We start from the raw sequence: 21,376 nt of genomic DNA on the forward strand, positions 1-21,376 counted from the left end.
GCTGGCTGTGCGTTTGTCACCTGGCCACAGGTTGAACCGTGAGGCGGTGCATCCGCAAAGACCCGAGACCTGGGACCTGGGATCCGGGCGCGAGTAGGGCCAGTGGGCCTCAGCGTTGGTGTCTTTGCAGGGGGACTCGGGCGGCAGGTGGACTAGCTGTGTTACCAGGATCCTTGTCCCCTCCGCCCGCCCCCCCCCCCCACAGAAAAACGTCATGGTTGAGTAGCTGTGACCTGTGGAACACTGCCCCACGGCCGGGTCTAGTTCCCTGGAAGGAAAAAGTGCCAGAGCACAGCCAGTTTCTTCCAACACGGTTTTCCCAGGAGTCTGAACTTCCTTAAAACCAAACCTGCTTCTGTTATTTCTGACGCGGTCCCAATCCACTACTTCTAAATATAACCCGAGTTCATCCAGGAGCTGACGTGCACTTGGGAAAGACGGCCAGGTGGGACACGGAGCAGTCAGCCAACAGAGACCAAACAGCCTGAAGAACGGTTTATTTCCTCTTTGATGAAATTGGCCCGCTCTCTCCATTGCCCCCACCCACCCCGAGTTTAACGAAGGAAGGAAGGAAGGGAGCGAGCTCAGCAGGACAGAGCACCAGGAGGCCCCAGACCTGACGGGCCCACTGCGGACACCGAGGCCCGCCAGCCGGGCTCGCCTTGGTAAGTCCTCTGTGGTGCGGCCTCCGGGTTCTCCAAAGGAAAGCTTTTCAGTCACTACATTAATATTTCATTACCTTAAAATGACACAAAGGGGCACAGCAACGAGGCGTGTCAGCTACAGTTGAAGGATCAAAAGTTTGCGCAGAGAGCTGGGCTTCTAGACACACCCAGCGCTCCCGTGCAGGGTCATCACAAACCCGCACGTCACCCAAGTGCGAGGGTCCCGAGACTGCTGAGTGCTGGAGAGCGTGCGGGCGGCTTGCCCGTCCAAGTCCTGCTCCTCCCAGCGCACTGCGTCAGCACAAATGAACGCAGGGCCTGAGACCCGCCGATCGTGGGCGGACGCACCGCGGAGGCTGAGGTTTCTAACAGGCCGGAAGGGGCACAGGCGGCAAAAGCGGGCCTGCTATGCCTAGTGCCCCGCTCCATGGAAAAGCCACGTGGGCGCAGCATTAACTTCCTCCCGGCAGCTGAGACCTAGTCCCTGTCTGCCATTCCCTGTCCATCCCTTAACATGAAGTGCCAGCTGAGCGCCTGTGAGAAAGGGCTGCTGAGGAATTTGTGTGAAACCGTAACTACAAAGCCGGGTTGCAGGTAAGAAAGTGAAGGAATTACTATCTTAGGAATCCCACTTTGGACTGAGTTAAAGTGGCTCATCTGAGTGTCCCACGTCCGTTGATTCAGTAACAGAGATGCTGTATTTGTCACAAATACTGGTTAAACCTTTTAAATCTGACGGTTAGCCATCCATGCTGAACGAGGAGAAAAGCATCTTTGTTTACATTTCTTTTTCCTGTTTTAATCACGGCTTCTCAGGACTGGCAGCTCAGCGCCTGCGCCTCGTGAGTCCCAAGCCTGCCTCCTGGCTGGGCCTCCAGCCGCAGCAGCGGGAACATTCTGACCACAGACCTCAGGGGCACTGTGCGCTGTGCAGGGACCAGGACACAGCCGAGCCTGGCCCGCCCCTCAGGGAGTGGAGCTGCCAGCACCTCTGGGAGTGCAGACGCCGATGCGGGGGAAGGGCGGGCCGTGTGCTCTTTAGCGCAGGCCGCTGAGAGGTCAGCACATGCCATTTTATCCAGGCTGCCTACAGCTGATGCAGAACTTGGACCTTTTCTTACAACAATGGCGGCTGGGGTCAAGTGTGGTGTGGGGGCAGCATCTGACCGGCACCTGTAGACACGGCTCGGCCTGTGCGAGCCCCCCCATGGGTGGATGTGCTGTGTGGTGCGGTGATAAAGTGTGCCTGCCTGGCCTGAGACGGTCCCTTTGACGGTGACAGAGCAGCAGCTTGGCGTCCATGTGTGCACCAGGTGACAGCCAACGAGCGAGGGCTCTGCCTGCTGCTGACCCGGCCGGGGCGTCGGCTGCTCCGGTACCAGCTCTGACTGGGTGCTGTGCCCATGGGAACGTTGGCGGGGGCCAGCGCTATCTGTAACTCCTGACGTGGATGGAGAGAGAAGCTTCTGGTCTATGGGGCTGGCCAGGCGTTTCTGCACTGGAGAAAATGTCGCTGCTTTGCACACGAAGGGCTTCCTGGCTGCGGGAGACAGAGCAGTCACCCACTCCTAGTCACGGACACAGGGTCACCCAGGTCAGGAGACGGAAGTGGGGAGCAGGTGAGGAGGACATGCGCCCCTGGTGTGGCCTGTGGGGGTGATGCCGTGGACCACGGTGGTGAGAGAGGGTCTGGGCACTTGGGGACGGAAGTGGGGGTTTCAGAGCAAGCTCCGGGAGATCTGGAGGCCAGGAGAGCAAGCTGACTGTACAGAAGAGGGCGGAGTGAGTCTCCCCAGGGCGAGGGACTCGGGTGGTGTGTGCGGAGTGGCCTAGAGCAGGGCCCCACTCTGGAAGGCGGCAGGGTAGGAGCTCGGAGGGTCTGAGCCTCCTGTAGGGCAGGTGAGGCGGCCCAGGATGCAGTGTGTGGGAGTGGGGCTGCTTCTGCTTTCAGGTGACTGAGGCCTGCGTCTGAAGGAAAGACCCAGAAAGTGTCTTCAATCAGGGGAGTCTACACTTCAGAATGAGGAGGAAGATGGCGGAGCAGAGGTCCTGGGGGCAGAACGAGGTGCTCAGGCCCGGGTCATGTGCTAAAGGACAGGAACTCCACTGCTCCTCCCGGTGACCAGCCCTATGGCAAGTGCCCAGCTGTGCCGTGACCTTGAGGGGAAGCTGTGACAGTGAGGACCCGTTACCTTGTCCTTGTCCCCAGAGCGAGCCGTGTCTGGTTTTCTTTTCCAACGTCATCTCTGTCTGTTCCGAAGTCGTCGTCATCCTGAACCAGGAGATTCTACATTTCAAAATAAAGAATGCTCAGACATCTTTCTAGCCTATGTTTAGTAAGAGTATGTAAGTTTATATAAAAAGTTAGGTGCTTTATGTAAAAAAATTACCTAAATCAACACAGGCAGACGTGTACGTTCACATAAACTAGATGGACAACGGAGAGGACGCCCTCCGGAGTTCGATGACGAACTGAGCGAGGGGCAGGCAGAGCAGAAGGGACTCTGCAGTCACCTGACCTTTGCCTGTGGCTGCAGACGCTTCCGCTGGGAGGGGCCCCGCAAAGGGCCTTCGCAGGGGCGGGGATGGGGCGCGGCTCCCGTGAAGTTTCCTCATGGTCTGTGGGGTTTTGTGTTGGGGCTCTGTCTGCCCCAAAGCCACAGTCACCCGACACGGGGCAGGCGCGGACCCTGACCAGGCTCTTCTTCAGAACCACCCGGGCTCTCGAGCCCACGGCTTTCCCACGCACCCCCCACCCCCACAGTCTGCTCCGTCTGGCTTTCCACTGGGACGACCCTGCGCGCTCTGTGAGGGAGCCACCCCCCCAGAACGGGAGCAGGGCTCTCCCTCTCACTGCCGCTGGGCTACTACCCCCGGCCTTTCCTCACGCTCTCGGGAGGGCTGCGACGTCTTTGTGCTGGACGCTGTCCTAGTGACCTTGTGACCTTATGAATACTGATCTTGTAATCTTTTCAGTCTTAATACATCGAATGGTTTACCTGTAGTCTCTTCAATCTCCTTTCTAGCATGTAAAAAAAGGTTCATATTTTCCTTTTATAATTTTTCTTCACTTTCAATTTTTTATTTACTTTTCTTTTTGGGGATGGAGGGTCACATTATGTCGGTCACATTGTCCCGTCCCATGTGACTAGAAGTGGTGATCAAGGGAACCCTCACCCCTTAATACAAAACTATTAATTACTAAATGAAAAATTACATTAAATCAGTAGCTTGTTATCAGTAGACTAACAGTTAATTTAAGGACTAAAATTACGTATTTACCGTAATATAAAAATATTACCATGTGACAAGCAGCCAGGTCTGCTGTGGGGCGTGGGGATGGCCCGTGCCGAGCACACAGTTACGGGGCAGGGCCACGCTGCCCGATTCAGCGGGGAAAACCCTCTGGCGGATTCCCCGGGGCAGAGAATGCACAGAGTAAAATGTAGTATTAAGAATCCAGAGTTCATGCATGATTTAAAAAGGAACTCAGAGCAAACTAGGAACGGAAGGAAATGTCTTAACCTACCCAGGCACCTCCTCAACCCCACGGCGCCGAGGCTTCGAAGGCGTGCTGTCCAAGTCAGACTTGACATAAGGCTTTGGCACTGAGGTCCTACTGGCCCCTTGCAATGAGCCGTCTGGCTCTCCCTGGCTCCGCTCTGAGACAGTGTGTGCAAATGGGACTGTCTGTGTGTGCCGGGAAGACCTGCCGGGTCACCTGACCTGCCGTTCTGTGAGGTGGTGAATCTGCCGCTAACAACTGACCTTGACACCGACAGTATCCCCGTCCTTCAGGTAATAGGGTGCCCCCAGCAAATTATCTTGCTTTTTCTTCTTTTTCCTCTTGGTCATTTGCTGGTTCTATGGGAAAAGCAAGCATCTTGGATAAAGAAAACAGACTCAAGTTCTTCCTAAGTTCCCCACCCCTGAACAATCAGAGTGAAGCTGTTCCCCAGGCCACGAAGGCCTGGCTTCTCCGAGGAAGTCCCAGGACCTCACCCAGCTGGAGACTGGAAGCCACTCAAACTTGTCCGGAAAGTATTTGGCAATTTCGATTTTCTCCACAGGGAGTGAGTAGAGGTCAGCCACGCGCTGCCGCAAGGAGCTGGCCGTGCCCCGGGCAGCGTCCCACACCATGTCCACAGGCGGGGCGTACGACCACTGGCCAGGAAGGCGCATCCTCGTCCTCAGCAGCATGTCCTGGGGGCTACATCAGAAAGCAAGCACATGTCAGATTTAAAACAAACGAAATGAGAAATACCTGATACCTAGGAGGGGGCACGATGGGCGAAGCTTCCGCTCCAACTCGTCTCATTTTTCTAAGGCGAGGTTTCCCTGAACCCTGCATGCTAGTGGGGAACCCTCTTTACTTTGGTTCCCTTCAGTCCTGGCCCAGGTGGAGGGGAAGCTCCCCTCAGGAGCCCACAGCAGAGCCCCAGAAGAGGCAGCTGGGCAGCCGGGAGAGGGTTCCCAGCACGGAAAGGGCAGGGGCTGAAGCAGAAGCGGTGATGCTGGCAGGGGGAGAGGGGCTTTGTGGGGTGGAGAGCTGCTGTGGGGTGATGGGGGAAGGAGCCGAGGGCTGCCAGCTGGGAGGAGGGAGCGGGAGAGAGGGGCGGACCTGCGAGAGCTGCAGCAGCAAAGGGAACCTCTGCGGAGATGGGACGGGGAGAGGGCCTGTGAAGTTGTCGTGGGTTCAGTGTGCAGTTGGGACGTCCTGAACAATTCATTCTCGTCGTCACACAGACACACAAACACGTTTCTAGAACGGCCATCCATGGCAGGAAGACCTAACATCGTATGGCTTACCCTAAGAGCTCTTCTTCCCGCAGGGGCTCCAAGCAGACCTCGGCCCTCCTCCCCAGTTTATGCTCCCTGGTAAGAAATGACACAAAATATTAGTGAGGGATATCCTTTAAGTTTTTAAAACTTTTTTTTGTCAAATTTAAGCTTCTTCAGCAAAATATCATGCACAACACTAAAAATTTAGAGGCATGGACAACTGGACTTCAGTCAGCCAGCTTACAAGAAATGGGTAACCTCCAGGGACACACAACCCACCAAGGACGGATTATGAAGAAACAGAAAATGTGAACAGACCAATTAATAGGGAGGAGATTGAATCAGAAATCAAAAATCTCCCAACAAAGAGAAGTCTAGGACCAGATGGCTCTCACTGCTGACCCCACCCAGCGTTTAAAGAACACCAGTCCTTCTCGGGCTCTCCCAAACAACAGGAGTAGTGAGGATGCTTCCAAACGTCCTTTATGGGGCCAGCATCACCCTGGTATCGAACCAGACAAGGATGCTTTAAGAAAAGAAAACTACAGGCCCCGAGGAGCACACGTACAAACATCCTCAACAAAACATTAGCAAGCTGCCTTCAACAATACAAAGGACCACACACCACAGACAAGTGGGATTCACACCGGGGATGCAAGGCTGTGTCAACTAGCTGTAACTCGACCAGTGTGATACCCCGCGCTACCAGAATGAGGGATAAAAACCATGACCATCTCCACAGATGCACAAGAAACACGGGACAAAACTGGGCATCTCTTTGTGTTGGAAACAAACGACGTAGAGGAAATGTACATGAGAAAGGTCACACATGACAAGCCCACCGCTCACCATACACTCAATGGAGAAAAGCTGGAAGCTTCTCCTCTAAGGTCAAGAGCCAGATGAGGGCGCCCACTCCTGGCGCACATGTGCCACAGCACTGGAGGCGCTGGTCGCAGTGCTCGACGAGAGAGAGAGAGAGAAAGGGCACTGGGGTAGGAAGAGAAGTAAAAATGTTTCTATTTGCAGATGACATGATGTCATATTTAGAAAACCTGACAGAGTACACCAAAAAACTGCCCTGGCTGGTGTGGCTCAGTGGACTGAGTGCCAGCCTGAGAATCAAAGGGTTGCCAGTTCGATTCTCAGTCAGGGCACATGCCTGGGTTTCAGGCCAGGTCCCCAGTAGGGGGCGTATGAGAGGCAACCACACGGTGATGTTTCGCTCCCTCTCTTTCTCCTTCCCTTCCCCCTCTCTAAACATAAATAAATAAAATCTTTAAAAAAAAAAGATGACACCAAAAAACTATTAAAACCGATAAATGTATTCAGTAAACTTTCAGTATACAACATCAACACACAGAAATCAGCTGCACTCTACATTAATAGGTATCTATCAGCAAGCGGAAGTAAAAAGCCCTGTCTACAACAGCATGCAAAGGTACGAAGTACTGAGGAACACGTTTATCCAAGGAGGTGACAGATGCGTCCACTGAAAACTGTAAGAAACTGATGAAGGATGTCGACAGACACATCAATGTACAGATATTCCATATTCGTGGACCAGAAGAATACTGTTAAAATGCTCATTCTGCCCAAAGCGATCTACAGGTAAAATGCAAACCCTATTAAAACATCGGTGGCATTTTTCACAGAAATAGAAAAACCAATCCTAAAGTCTGTATGGAACCACAAAATACCCCAAATAAGCAAAGCAATCTTAAGAACAAAACTGGAGGCATCACGCTCCCTGATTTCAAATCAGGTTATAAAGCTAGAGAAATCCCACGGCCCGGCACTGGCGTGGAAACAGACTCGAAGACGGGCAGCAGCGCCCAGCGGAGCCCAGAAACGAGCCCGCACCCGTGTGGTCAGTGAACTTGCGGCAGGGCCCCAAGGACACACCGTGGGGAAGGGGCAGCTTCTCTCCTGAATGGCTCTGGGAAAGCTGGACAGCGTCATGCAGAAGAACGAGACTGGACTGCTGTCTTACCGCGCCGCACACAAAGACAACTTGAGCCAAAGGCCCAAAGCTGTGAGGCTCCTCGAGAAGGCAGAGGGGAAGCTCCGGGGCTCCTGCACGCTGGTTCTGGCAATTCTTCTTCGGGCTTGACACCATGAGCGAGGGCAACAAAAACGAAAGCAAGCAAGCAGGACCACATAAAACCAAAAAGCTTCTGCACAGCACAGGAAGCAGCACAATGAAAAGGCCACCCGTGGAGTGGGAGACAATGTTTGCAAGTCACGTACCCGATAAGGGATTAATACCCAAAGCATATGGAGAACTCAGAGAGGTCAACAGCAGAAATCCCAAATGATCTGATTTAAAAATGGACAGAGGAAATGAACAGACATTTTTCCAAGAAGACAAACTAACGGCCGGCAGGTACATGGGCAAGTGCTCACCATCGCTAACTGGCGGGGCAATGCACACCAAAGCCACGAGTTTCCACCTCGCACCGGTCGGAATGGCTGTCACGGGTGAACCCAAACGAGACACGTGCTGGCTGGATGTGGAGGAGAGGGAGCCCGTGGGTGTCGGTGGTGGGAACGTAAGTTGGTGCAGTGCGGAACCAGTGTGGAGGTTTTTCAGAAAACCACAAACGGAACGACTGCACAGCCCGGGCTGCCCCGCTCCTCAGGCTGGCAGAGACCCCTGCATGCGCACGCCCATGCCCGCGCCCACCTGCAGCACGTTCACGACGCCACGGCACTTCCACGCTCACACGGGCAGACAGGACTTACCCCGCTACGAGCAGGAAGGACACGGACGGACCCTGAGGGTGATGTGATGGGAAGACTAAGTCAGACAGAGAAAGACGAACACTGTGTGACACTAACTTAAATGGAGAATCTAAAAAAGTCACAGCAGCAGACAGAACGGTGGTCACCAGGGGCTGGCGGCGGGGGAGGGGAGAGGCTGAGCTCCGGGGCCTAATGTACGGCGTGGTGATTACGGCCGATAATACCGTCTCACTGACTTGGAAGTTGCTCAGAGTAGATATCAAATGCTCTCCCCTCAAAAAGAAATGGCAATTAGGCGATGCGAGGCCGGTGTCCGCCGACACTGTGGTGGTGACCATTCTGCAGAGACACGCGAGTACCCAACAAACGGGCTGTGTGTGTGAACCTCACACGGTGCTGTGCCAGGTACAGCTCAACAGGGGCAGCAGAGAATCACACCCGAAACTGGTCAGTCTCCGCAGCACCGTGAAAACACACGAAGCTACATTTTAAACTTACTGTGGAAACCTGAAGTTGTCTCGCGGTCTGACTTATGGTAACATATTATTATCCCGCTGACCTGTGGAGTGGAGTCTCCAGGACAGGCCTTCCTGTCCCTGAGCGCTCCCGCCTACCTGAGCTGCTGCCGGCTGTCCCGCAACAGCCTGCCGGGGCGTCGACCGTCCACTGTCCAGGCTCTGAGGAAGGCTGGGGACGGGATGCAGAGCTCCGACAGTGAGGGCAGGGTCAGGGCCTGGATAAGAAGCAGACGTCTGTCCACGGGTTTGAAAAAGCCCTCTTAACACCATGTTGCTTTAGGGAAAAATGAAGCACTCAGAGGACACCTGAGGGAAGGGCTATCTTGAGTGATGTGATGTCTGTTCAGTAGTCACAGGAATCTCAAATAAAATTCATCGTGAGGAATTTCTGTATTTCTTTGTACTGAAATCAGCTTCAGAGATAAGTCAGTTTTCAATTTCTAATCTGAGCCAAAAGCTCCATTTCCATCACTATGTTTTAGCAAATGACACTTTAAAGCTGCTTCTGTGGGAGTATAACCCACACGAGCACAGGCCTCTCTGGGAGAAAGGGGGGCCCGGCTTCGGCTCCTGCCGTGCGGTTCTCCAACGGGGTCTGCTCGGCTGTGGGAACGGCTTTGCATTTTGAAATATTTCAAGATCTTTGGATCCTACCGCTAAACCCGAATGGTGAAACTAATTCTGGAGTAGATAACTTTTATATTATTTAGATTGTAGTGTATAAAATAGCCAATATTCATCCATTTTTTACCTAAAAACAGTAATTTTATGTCTTTCAATCCAATACAAGAAAGAAGTCTCTTCCCACTTGCTCTCATGAGAGTAAAATCCTTTTTTTTGAGGAAGGCTGCTTCACACACCGAGGACACACAGGTCAAGTCCCAGTAACTGCCATTCACATTATCTGCGCCCACATTTTCCTGTTAGGAGGACGACGGGCGTCCATCTCAGCCCCACAACAGAACGAGGCTTTCGCAGGGGTCGGTGTGCGCTCGGTCCAGCCTTTCCACTGGGCCGGCACCCCCTCTGCGTCAGGAGACACTATTCTGACCACCTGGGACACTAATGCTTCCGTTAACTGACAACGTGTAACACATGGGGCACAATTATACAAAAACAATGTAAATAAAGGGATAAAACGAAGCTTCACAAATATTTCAATAAATCACATTTCCCTAGAAAGCAAAAAAGAACATAAGCGGCAAGTCACTGCAGATTTACTCAGATGAAAGCACAGCAGGCCTGTCCGAGGGAGAAGCGAGAGCCGCCAGGGCCACCGGCAGAAGAGAGTACTGGGGGCTGTCTGAGCCACGTGCCTGTTGCCCGCTGGGCCCTTCCCCGAGCACGGCAGGAGACACATGCCACGCCAGAGCAGACTGTACTCGAGGGAGCAGGAAACGGAAGAACAGGTTAACATCTCACGGGAAGAAACCAGACCAGCACTCAGATCCGCTGCAGGAAGAGGTCTCACCTGAGACTTGAGCTCCGCCAAAGTGGCATCTTCTGAGATTTCCACGTCTCCCAGGTAGTGGAGGGGAGTGTCTTCGTGGGCATCACAAGGAGCACCTACAAAAGACAGAGTTAGAAGTGGGAAAGGGCTTGAGATGCATTTAGTTGATATTTCTGAGATACAGGCTGCGTTTTGATGTCGTAAATACTTTCAGTGCAGTTGCAATCACGAAACTCCGATTCCAAGTTCCTTGAACCACCCCCCCTCCCGATTTTTTTTGGGGGGGTCCCACCGCCACACTCAGCGGCCAGGGAGCAGCCTTGGGCACAGTGGGGTGGCTTTCTCACCGTAGCAGGGTCCAGGAGTTTTACACCTGTGCTGCCTATTGGATGCTCGCCTTCCTCAAGGGGACTTTGCTGGTGGCTTCTCTGCCCTATTCCTTACACTACTTTCCTGTTTCCTTCCCTCATCACACTCGGCCCCACTTGTCCCATCGTTTCTCTGTTTCCTTGGATGTATATGAAAGAATATGACTGTCAGAGGAGAGGTCAGGCCGTTGTTCTTGTCTGTCTGTCCGGTGCCTGGTCGGGTGGGGGTCATGTCAGTAAAGGGTCAGTGACTGAAATAATCCCTGACAGTACAAAGGCCTTCTACATTTGTTTTAAAAGGGGGAAAAATATGCCCTGGCTGGTGTGGCTCAGTGGATTGAGTGCCAACCTCTGAAACAAAGGGTCGCTGGTTCGATTCCCAGTCAGGGCACATGCCTTGGTTACAGGCAAGGTCCCCAGTAGGGGGGTGTGAGGGGCAACCATACATTGATGTTTCTCTCCCTCTCTTTCTCCCTCCCTTCCCTTCAAAAATAAATAAATAAAATCTCTTTTTTAAAAAAGGGAAATATAAAATGCTCTCTCATCTAAAATTCTGGATGTAAAAATTGGCAACTAAATTTAAAATTCAGAATAATTTAACTCATTTTTGCTTTGATTAAATGTTTATTGCTGGGCACACTGTTAATATATAATAAAATTAGATTATAAATAAATCAAGCAAAAAGCTTCATGTTGTTATAAAGAAGGATTATGAAAAAAAATGAACCTGCTTCTTCCCTTTCATGGAGAAACACACTGATTAAACATGCTTTTTAAGTTTGCAGCTAACTCTGTATGTAATTATTATTTTATTACCAAAGCATTTTTAGAATTAGTTAACATATCTATGTAACCCAACCAAAAGATAATGCCAATTTCATAAATAATTCAACATGAAAATATGTTATTGCTCTAAACATACATTCCTGACTTCAGTGAATAAGGGGATAAGAATTTGACTCATTTTCAGTAATTCCAGGACTGAGGTTTAAAAAATAAAAAAGAAATATAAATATAGAATACTTTAAGCACCCCCCCAAGCTAAATAATTAAATGAGACATGATTAAAAAATATAGAGAGAGTTGGTCCTCCTACAATTTTATCTACAAAGGAGATTGGTTGGTGTTTTCTTTGTAACCAAGTTGCAACCAGCTTGTCATCACGGAAGTTCAAACGCACCTCTAGTGACTTCCTGCCCAACGTGACACGTGCACCGGATTCGGTCTGTGGAGAAGCAACTTAGAGGTACGGCAGGGTGCTCACCCCGTCGTGTGTTCTCAGAGGGGGGATGCAGTGCCCCGGGGAGTCCCTGGTGCTGCCGTGGGAGCAGCACAGGGAGCAGGGCACGGGGTGCAGGGCACAGGGCAGACGCCAGCTCTGGCTCTGCCCTGGGGCCATGAGGGGAGCCTCAGCGTCCTAGTCTATCGTGATAAATGGGGCCGCTATCCACACTGCCGGGAGAACCTTGGGGGGTGACATACAAAAGTTCCTCGAAAAACTTTACTGTACTTGTCTAACAGAAAGCCTGTCACACAAGTGTAGTAAACAGGTTGGAAAGCGCTCTATCAAGCAGGATGGTGCTTACTGTTATGGAATGACTTGCGGACTAAATCGGTTCTGATTTTCAATCACACATTTAAAAAAAATAACTGTGTCATTTGCCCCCCAGGCACGTCGCTTTGTGTCCTCACCTGGGGTGCAAGCAGCTCTCCAGACCCCACCTGGAAAAGGGGCACAGCTCGTCCGGTCCTGAAGGCTCTTCCCCTGAGCTGCGGGCCCCCGAGGCTGGTACCACCACATGGGCACCTTCAGGAAACCCTGAAGAATGGAGCATTTCTAACTGCTGTGATGTGCACAAGTGAACCTCCACTCTGACTCTCATAGAAAGAAACATTTTGATAACAACATGTTCCCCAATTCACTGGTTTTCCTTTTAGATGTAACCCGGCAGCCCAGGAGAGTGGACTGGAGTGCGCCTGCGTGAACAGTGACGACTTCACTGTACTGGTCAGTGGGGTGGTAGATGCCGTTGAGTGAGCGTGTGTGTGTACTGTGTGGCTGTCACATTCAAAATGACTGAGTGAGTACAGCAATAAATGTGCTTCAAATTTTGTGTTAAGCTTGAACATTCCTCCACAGAAATTATTTGGATGATTCAGAAGGCTGTAGTTATGGGCAACTGGTGATTGGCAACTTCATCACAACAATGCACCTGCTCATGCATCCATCACGTCTCGTGCAGAGTTTTGTGGTGAAAGATCAAATCACCCAGGTGACTCAGTCCCCCTACAGCCCAGATTTGGTGTCCTGCAACTTCTGGCTTTTCCCAAGACTAAAATCCCCTTTGAAAGGGAAGAGATTTCAGACCATGGATGAGATTTAGGAAAATACGACATGGCAGCTGATGATGATTAGAACATTGTGAGGTCCCAAGGTGCCCACTTTGAACACAGAGGGCTCTGGCTGCCTATGGAGGGGCGCACTGCGTGGCTAGGGGCCAGGGGGATGCACACTTACTTTTCTTTCCCGGCTTTTTATATACTTTGAATTTTGTATCATGAGTATTCTCAATTTAAAAATTAACTTCAAAGAGCATGGTTTAAAGCACCACAGGACTCCAGGAAGTCGTGGGAAAGAGGAGGATGTGTGCTGGTGTGAGGAGACCCTGAAGATGCAAGGAGCGAATGAAAGCACAGAACAGCAGGTGTGAACGCCCGTCCAGAACAGGACCCCTCTACGGAACTTCAAAGAGGACGCGCGTATATTTACATCTGGCATAAAAGCAGGCACCCTTTGTCTCGGAAGGATATACAAAGAAAAAATTGTTAGTTGTGGCTCTTTCTGGGGAGGAAGATGTGGGAGAAACTTTTCTTTTTCACTGTATGGCCTTCTAGGCTGTGTGAATTCTCCCGCCATAAGCAACCTGTTACCCAAGTGCTGGAATTTTGGGTCACTTAAAAAATATTTTTTTACACCTATCCACATTTAAAACCCCAATAAATAAAGGTTAAAAAGTGCTAATGAGCAGTGTTTATGAAAGAGCAGGGAATGGAGCCCTCTCACCCCCTGCTGACAGGGCTGTACATTTGGCACAACTCTGGGAAGACAATTTGGCAACACATATTATCAAGTCTTTAAAAAGTTTTGACTTATTAATTCCATCTTTAGAACGATCTTAACAAGGATTTGTTTTTAAGTATTATTATAAGAAAAAATTTAAAACAAAGTAAATTTCCAACAATGGGGATAAAGTGAATTAAACTGTGATAAGTCACACACTGGATATAATAATTGTTTTGGGGTTTTATGGCCAGGTCAAAAAATCAAATATAAAAGTAGAGAATAAAACTACACACAGCTGACTGTGCAGTCGCACAGGAAGGAGACACACGAGGCTGTGAAGTGCGGCAGCTGCGTCTTCGGCGGGCTTTGGGTGAGTGCCGCACTCCCTCCAACCGCCCCCACGCACTTGCCCACGGCCAGACCCGCGCCTTTGTAATCAGACAGCAACAGCTGCTTTGCACCGAGCGTCTGCTCAGAAGCAGAGTCTTACCGGGGGAAGAAGTTTTCCTTCAACTATAAGCAAAGTGTCTCCAGAACGTATCATAAGCTCTCTCAGTGTTGCATCCTGGGAATACAGAAATGCTTTTTTGTCACGTGGAACTTCTGCACAAACAGATCACCGGGCCTTTCTTCCCGGAACCCTATGCCTCTATTTCCCTTGAAATAAATAAATGAGTGCATAATAAAGCAGACGTCAAAGAGTAGGAAATAAGCTAGGCTTACAAAACAGTCTATCATTACATACTAAATTACGGGTGTGAACTGTAATACCCTAAAAGATGAGAGGGAAGGGAGAGGGATGAAGCGAGAAGTGACGAGGGGCTGATTTACAGGAGGTGAATGTTAGTTAAGTCTAAAAAGATGGGTCGCATCTGGAAAGCTGGGTCGAACAGGAGAAGGAATTTCTCATGAAAAGGCAAACAGCAAAGTCAAGCTTATGTCAAGAATAAGTATAGCTTGTTTTGGGGACTAGATGATTAGAGTGGGCAGTACCAGCTGGAGAGAAACAGGAAAAAACCCTGGGTTGGAAGGGTGGTCACAGATGGAAGAGATGTGGACTAAGAAAAAAAATGAGCTTCTAGTTCCTTTGACAAGAGCAACTCAACTTCAGAGAAGGAGTTTTAGAAAGCAGTCTGGCTGTACACGTGCGGCACACGGACGGGGTGCACCTGGGCGCAGGGAAGCCGGCTGCAGTAATTTACGTAAGAGGGAGAAAAGGGAGAAATAGCCTGAACAGGGAGGCAGTGGGCGTGGTCAGGAAGGCGTGGGGAAGTGACAGTCCTCTGAAGGCGGCCGCGCGCCCCAGGTGGGCAGGCAAGCAGGGTGAGCCACACTGCAGGCTGAAACGCCGGGTGGGAAAGACAGACAGCAACTCTCGGGAGAAGAACCAGTTCTGAAGGTCACGAGTCTGCTGTACACAGCGCTAGTGTGGTTTGCTACCAACGTGGGGCATAGCAGAGAAGGCCACTCGGAAACCGGGTCACTCTTCTGATGTCCGAACGGCAGGTCCATAAGACCCTTCCAGGGCTACTCCTTCTGGCCCAGACTCAAGAGCGTCATCTCTATACTGGCACTGCTACTCAGCAGTGTTCCAGGGGACGACCCCGACACACCTGCTCTAATCAGCCGTGCTGGATACTCAGTGCCATGGCGGTCACTGTGCAGGAGCAGGCAGACAGAACTGGGGAGGGGTGGCTGGCCTCCACTGCCCCCCGTGCTCACCAAGCTTCATTTTGGGTCTCCTTCCAAGGCTGTGGGCTTGGATGGGTGGCCTGGTGCCATCTGGACCAACGTAAGACACGCCAGGTTCAGCCTGTCCTGCGACCCAACTGCCCCTGAGGCTTCCCAGGAGCCTGGCTGGGTCTAGAGGTGCAGTCTGGACCAGATCCAAAGGAATGGCTGGCGAGATTAACATCTGCCACCAACCCAACAGAGAAACGCTGAGACTAAAATAGTCAGGTCTCAAAATTTGGGGTGTATCTTCAAATTCTTCCATTAGTTCAAATGTTTTTTGTTCTCTCAAGTTCCCTGCCTCCCAGCGAAGAACTGCCACTCCTGGGGACGCACTCTCTTGTCAAAGGGGACTTGACCCAGAGGTCAGAAACGTGCCCTCCTGATGCTCTACAGAAACTGTGGGAAGGAGAAAGTGAAGGCAGACTCAAGTATAACTTTTTGTATGCTAAAAAAATAAAGGCCTTCTCTCGAAATATGAGTAAGGTGGGTGTCCTGAATGAAAATACCATATAAACACAATCATTTTAAAGAATGAAATGTATACAAATAAGCTTACTTCCTCGCACAAAGGCTCCCCAGCTTCATAGCACCAATCCAATCTTCGTAAATGCCACGCGTCCCCTAAGAAAGAATCAAATTCGGAATGAAAACAAACTCAGAAGAATGTGTTTTCAGAGTTTGTCTGCAATCACACTTCTGGTAAATGAATACCAAATGAGATTTGATCTAAAACTTATTAACTAATTTTCTTTAAAAATTTCCTCTTCCAGAGCATGAAAAAAAATGTTTCCCCAACTTGCTTAATTTTCTATTCCATCAAGAAATGTATAATTGTATGTAGTTAATGTACACTTGCAAATAAAAATAACACTTGCTATTATACGACAGGACATCATGCCTTTGTTGCTTTTACATGTACACCCCCCCCACACACGAGTATATACCATGCACGGACATATATGTAAGTGTGGGACGTCTAGGACCATGAAGTTGCGTTTCCTTTCACTGAGAGCAGTGCAGACACTGCCCAGCAACCGAGGAGGTGCAGGGCAGCGCGATCCGTCCCACCAGCGGCTCAGACAGCAAGGCCAGTGCTCTGGGCACAGTGCGCGCAGTGAGGTCGGGGGAAAGGGACACTGGTAAGTGGCAAACAGTCTTCTTGAGATCCCTGTCCCTCACATGCCTGCCACACTGACGAAACAGGAAGGGGGCTTCTGGAGGAGAGGGGCTGAGTGGAGCCGAGTAGGAACGCTGGCTGCTGAGGAAGACCGCGGCATCTCCCGCAGTCAGCGCCCCTCCCCAAGCGGAGAGGCCGTGGCCACAGGAACAAGCACACATCTCCTATTCGTGCTGTAGCCACAGCTCTGAATCCCAATGCTCTGCTCTGCAGACCCTTTTTGTCACTAGTCCTCCTTTTAAATACAGTGATACTTACAGGAACATTTAACTTAATCTAAACATGTTTCTAAAAGACCAGGGTGAACAGCACTGCTTCACAGTGCACGAGGTGGGAAGAGTCGGGCTCTGGAATTGGAGGGCCCGTCCACTGCAGCGGCCCTTGGCCCTGCCCATCATCCGTGAGAGGGGCACAGGCCACGAGCCTGCTCGGGCGGACTGGTACCAGGAGGAAATGGACTCTGCGTGAGGCTGCAGAGCTTGTTCCCTCCCCTTCCAGACAGTGGGAGGGGCCGAGGATGCACAGCTCCTGCGCTCTCCGGCTGGCGCTCGGGGCAGCTCCTTCAGACACCCTGCGCTGGTGTTGTCACTCACACTCCGTCCAGCCTGCACCTCAACTACTGGCATGAACAGAAGTCCCCGAAACTCTGAACCACTGAGGTTCACAAAGTAATCGGTGAAAGACCTGAGTGATTCCAGAGGCCACAACCCTAACTTCCTCCTTCCTGTGCCTTTGCTGGACCCCACCCTGGTTTCCTTCCTCAGAGGCGGGCTAACTCACAGGCGTGTTCTCTTAGCTGCCGATGAGAACTGGGGAGTTCAGTGTGTGTATGCAGATGTACAGTGCAGTGGACAACCTGGGGGGAAGTGTGAAGCGTTTTCATTAGGCTTGTTAATCAATACTTTCTTGTAAGTACAAGACATGGGTAAGATTATATACCTTACATAGTCTGTAACTTACCTGGTAGGCCAAATTTCTCCAGCATTATCTTTAAACACTGTAAAAAAAAAAAAAGTACGCCCATTAGTTTTCTGTTTCTGAGTGACAATATTGAGATATATATTGAACTCAGGGCCTATTTAAGTCCGATCCTCTTTACTGATTCTCCAATAGATAAAGATGCACTTAGTTAAGAAGACGATTAAGCAAGCCTTCCTTTTTAAGAGCTGGGTGGGGCCAGCTCAGGAGGGAAAAACACTGCCCGTGGTCACACCCAGGACTTAACTCAAAGTCCTGTTCACCCACTTCCAGGGACTTCCGTCGCCTGCAGACTAACATTCCGGTTGGTCAGGCTGGCTGCACAGCCGCACATCAGACGCTGAAGCCCATGCAAGGGCACTGGCCTCTCTCTGGCGCCCACGGAGCCCAGCTGGTCACCTGCATGCTCGCAAGGAAGAGGTGGGGAAGCCCTGGCCTCCCAGAACAACGCAATCAACGCGGTGCGATAACGAGCTTACATAAAACAAAGATAATTAGCACTCCCCCTTCCTGAGAGGAACGACACTCTTAAAGAAGCCTAGGGAAGAAGAATAAACCAGGCCTGGCTTGAGCTGTGTCCGGGCAGGAGAGAGCCAGACAGACAGTGGTGCGTGCTCTGCTGCCTGGAGCAGGAAGAAAGGCCAATGATGCATCCTTTTCCAGGGGACACTTCAGTGAACCATGGGGAGTCTTAAAACAAAGGACAAATAGCTTTATATGTGCTTGTCTGAAGATCTTTAAAATGCTTTCAGTGAAACCAAGTTTCAGTACACTTCATGCAGCACGATCCCATTATGACATCAAATCTGCATTCCCGTGTGCACACACGTGTCCACATGCGGTACACGTGGGGCCAAGTCACGGAAGGGTGCACACTCCACTGAGGTGGATGCAACTGTCATTTGATGACATCAGTGATTCTGGGGTAGGGACAAGAACAGGATGGTGATCAAGGGAGATATTTTAGCCCCTCCCTGGAGTTTAAAAAAGAGGGAAAAAATCCACAATTACTTGTATGATTAAAAATAAAAGACTTTAAAAGCCTTTTTATAATACAAAGGCATTTTATAATTGACAGCTGTTCAGAAAATGATGGCAATGAAAACACGACAGATTAAAACATAGGAATGGGACCAAAGCTGCATTCAAAGAAAACCGCAGACTGAAGCCTCCCATTATCTAAGGAAAACCAACCACTGAGCATCCGACTGCACTGTGTCCTAGGTGGGGCCAACGGCCAGGGCCCAGGCCTGCCTGAGGGGCGGCACGGAGGCCAGGGTAGCTGGAGCAGAGGGAGCAAGACAGGAGAGCAGGGGAGGCGCCAGCGGCACAGGGCGCTGCGCAGTCCTGTGGGGACCTGGGCTCCTGCTCTGCATGTGCTGAGCAAGCACAGGAGGGTCGTGAGTCCAGGAGGGACTGGGCAGACTTGCACCTTAGTGGGTCCTCAATGTCTTTGTAAGAACAGATCCCGGGAGGTCCAAGGGTGGAATGAAGATCAGTGAGGAAGCTCCTGGAATAATCCAGATGAGAGATGACCAGGGTGACAGCAGAGGAGGGAATGAGGTGAATCTTTATGGTGGAACCAAAAGGACTTCCTGAAAAACTGGATGTGAAGTAGAAAGAAGAGAATCGAGGATGGCCTCTGGTTCTGGCTTAAGCAAGCAGAACACTGGAGCCGCAGGGGTGGGAAGAGGAAAGCGGAGGATAGGTCTGCGGGGAGAGATCAACAGTGTCCCTGGGGGTTGCGGGACTAGGACCACATGGGGCAGCTGGGTATGTAAGTGTGGAGCTTGGGGGCGAGACCCAGTCTCCGACTTGAGCACTAAGGCGGAGAGAAGAGGAGACAGCTAACTGAGGAGGGGTGGGAGGGGAGATGTGAAGAGCTGTGGTCCCCTGGAAGCCAGTGACCACAGTGACTCAGTAGCGGTGGGCACGCGTGCGCAGCTGAGAGAGGTGCAGACTGAGAATGCTCACTGCTCTCGCTGAGAGCTGTTTGGTGGCGTGTGGGGAACAAGTCTGCCCCTACTGGGCCCAAAGAAAACAAAGCTAGATTATAGCTCCTTTGGAAAGTTTTGTGGTTTTCTTTTTCTGAAATTAAAACAACAATGACAACACTAATCAAAGGCAAATGGAAAACTCCAAAAATATTTGCAGCATGTAACAAAGGGCAAAAAAAAACCAAACCCCAAAACCTTAGTAGAAGAGTGTTTTCTCAAGGAAGATGTCAAACACATGCAGAGGATGGCAAGGTGACCGCTCAGGTCTCCATCCTTGAGGCCCGGTTCCTGCTGTGGCCTGTCCTGTTGGTCAGCACGGCAGCCCACTTCCCCTGTCTTGTACCCCTGAGGTCCTACCATTTCATTTATTAATACTTATGGAAAGAGAAAGATTCTTTTAAAAAACATAACCCTAAAACAATGATGACATGTTTTAAACATTAGAAATTCTTTAATAATAAATATCCAGTCAGCATTCCAATTTTGCTGCTTTCTCCCCTAAACTATTACTGAAGTTCTTGTGGAGTGAACTAAGGGCCAAATGAAGGCCACACCCTGCCCCTGCCCACCGGTTCTCCCCAGACTCCGCCCCCGCACAATGGTTTCTGGAGGAGGAGTTCCCATGTGGGGACAGCATTGAGAGTGGGCCTGTGTCGCGTTTAACACGTCCCCCTCTCCCCTGAACTTATAAGCTGGTATTCATACCTAAGGCTTGATTGGACTCAGGTTGTTTCCCTGGAATTTTGGGGGGCAAAAAAAGTGGGTATTGTTTTAAACGTCTCTAATGCTTGGGTGTTGCTCTTTTTGAGTGCTTAGCAGGCTTACAGAATCATAGCCTACCATTAAATCATTTGGAGTTGAAAAACTGTGACAGTCTAAAATTCTTTCTTCATGTTCTTAGCTGGGATTTTCTACATAAAAACCTGTTATCTCTCTGGTTGCCCTGCAACATAGTCTGCAAAACAAAAACAGGGTAAACACTTGATTCGTTCTTTTATGGCTCCCAAGCATCCACTCGGCTACCCAGATGCAACCAATGACCATGGCAAGCTTTAGGGTCACATGGACTCCGACTTTCTGTCTCTGTGCCAGTCAGCTGTCCGTACTGCTCCCCCCGAGGGTCACTCTGGTTTGTCTTTGACTAGTGGGAGCCTGTTCAAGTTGCCTCTCGTCTTTTGTCGGCCTCCGGGCTCTCTCTATCTCACATACACGATGCATGAGCACACACGCACAATACTCACACCTGAGTATGTGATTATGTGTGTGTGCAAAGTGAAAACACGAAGTACGTCAAAATGCTGATACTAGAGGAATAAGGGGTAATGAGGGGTTTTAATTTTTTCTTTAAATCCATTTCTACATATCCCAAATTTCTACAATCAACAAGTATTATTGATAATAAAAAATAATGAGCTAACTTAAAAATTCCAGTTGGTGCACTAATTTTCAAGCTCCCAAAACTACTTCAGTGATACATGGGATTCTTTAAAGTATGAGGGGGGACCCAAAAAACACCAGAATTATCTTCTGGCGGGCAGGCCCCTTATAGGACAAGCTTCCCCCACTGGGTGAGTGTTCTAGGAACCCATATGTATCAGTGCACCAGCTGGCGTTGTTGTGAGAGGCTGCATTCGGCTTTAAAAATTCCCTCAGAATTTTTTTTAAAAGACTTTCAACACGTTAACTCATTTCATGATGGGTGATTTATGAATGCACCTGCCCACACCCCATGGAGTGCTCAGCAGTTTTTGACCAAAAACCACATGACCCCCGTGTCCACCCCTCCCTGTTCACATGATCTCACCCTGAGCGACTTTTTTTTTGTTTCCCGGGATGAAAAAAAGCCTCAAAGGGAAATGTTTGGCCAACATGGAAGAGGTGGAACAAGAACTGGCAGA

At 50.4% G+C, this 21,376-nt stretch overlaps 1 protein-coding gene across 4 annotated transcripts in view; it reads right to left on the reverse strand.

Moving 5' to 3' along the window:
• Positions 1 to 254: 254 nt before the first annotated feature.
• The window catches only part of USP40 (ubiquitin specific peptidase 40), a 66,036-nt gene continuing 44,914 nt past the window's right edge, over positions 255 to 21,376 (reverse strand). For 3 of the 4 annotated variants that reach the window (XM_071220745.1, XM_045198052.3, XM_045198051.3), the window contains 11 exons: positions 17,464 to 17,500; positions 15,883 to 15,947; positions 14,083 to 14,157; positions 12,221 to 12,347; positions 10,182 to 10,276; positions 8,807 to 8,925; positions 5,475 to 5,540; positions 4,668 to 4,875; positions 4,434 to 4,529; positions 2,858 to 2,952; positions 255 to 2,201 (listed from right to left, as the gene is read on the reverse strand). In XM_071220745.1, coding sequence (XP_071076846.1) covers positions 1,478 to 2,201; positions 2,858 to 2,952; positions 4,434 to 4,529; positions 4,668 to 4,875; positions 5,475 to 5,540; positions 8,807 to 8,925; positions 10,182 to 10,276; positions 12,221 to 12,347; positions 14,083 to 14,157; positions 15,883 to 15,947; positions 17,464 to 17,500 — 1,707 coding nt within the window. In that variant the 3' untranslated portion in view covers positions 255 to 1,477. Of the gene's footprint in view, positions 2,206 to 2,857; positions 2,953 to 4,433; positions 4,530 to 4,667; positions 4,876 to 5,474; positions 5,541 to 8,806; positions 8,926 to 10,181; positions 10,277 to 12,220; positions 12,348 to 14,082; positions 14,158 to 15,882; positions 15,948 to 17,463; positions 17,501 to 21,376 lie in introns of all 4 variants that reach the window. The other variant, XM_053919230.1, reaches the window with a different exon arrangement.

Source organism: Desmodus rotundus, chromosome 2 (genome assembly GCF_022682495.2).
Source record: "Desmodus rotundus isolate HL8 chromosome 2, HLdesRot8A.1, whole genome shotgun sequence".
Taxonomy (NCBI): Eukaryota; Metazoa; Chordata; class Mammalia; order Chiroptera; family Phyllostomidae; genus Desmodus; species Desmodus rotundus.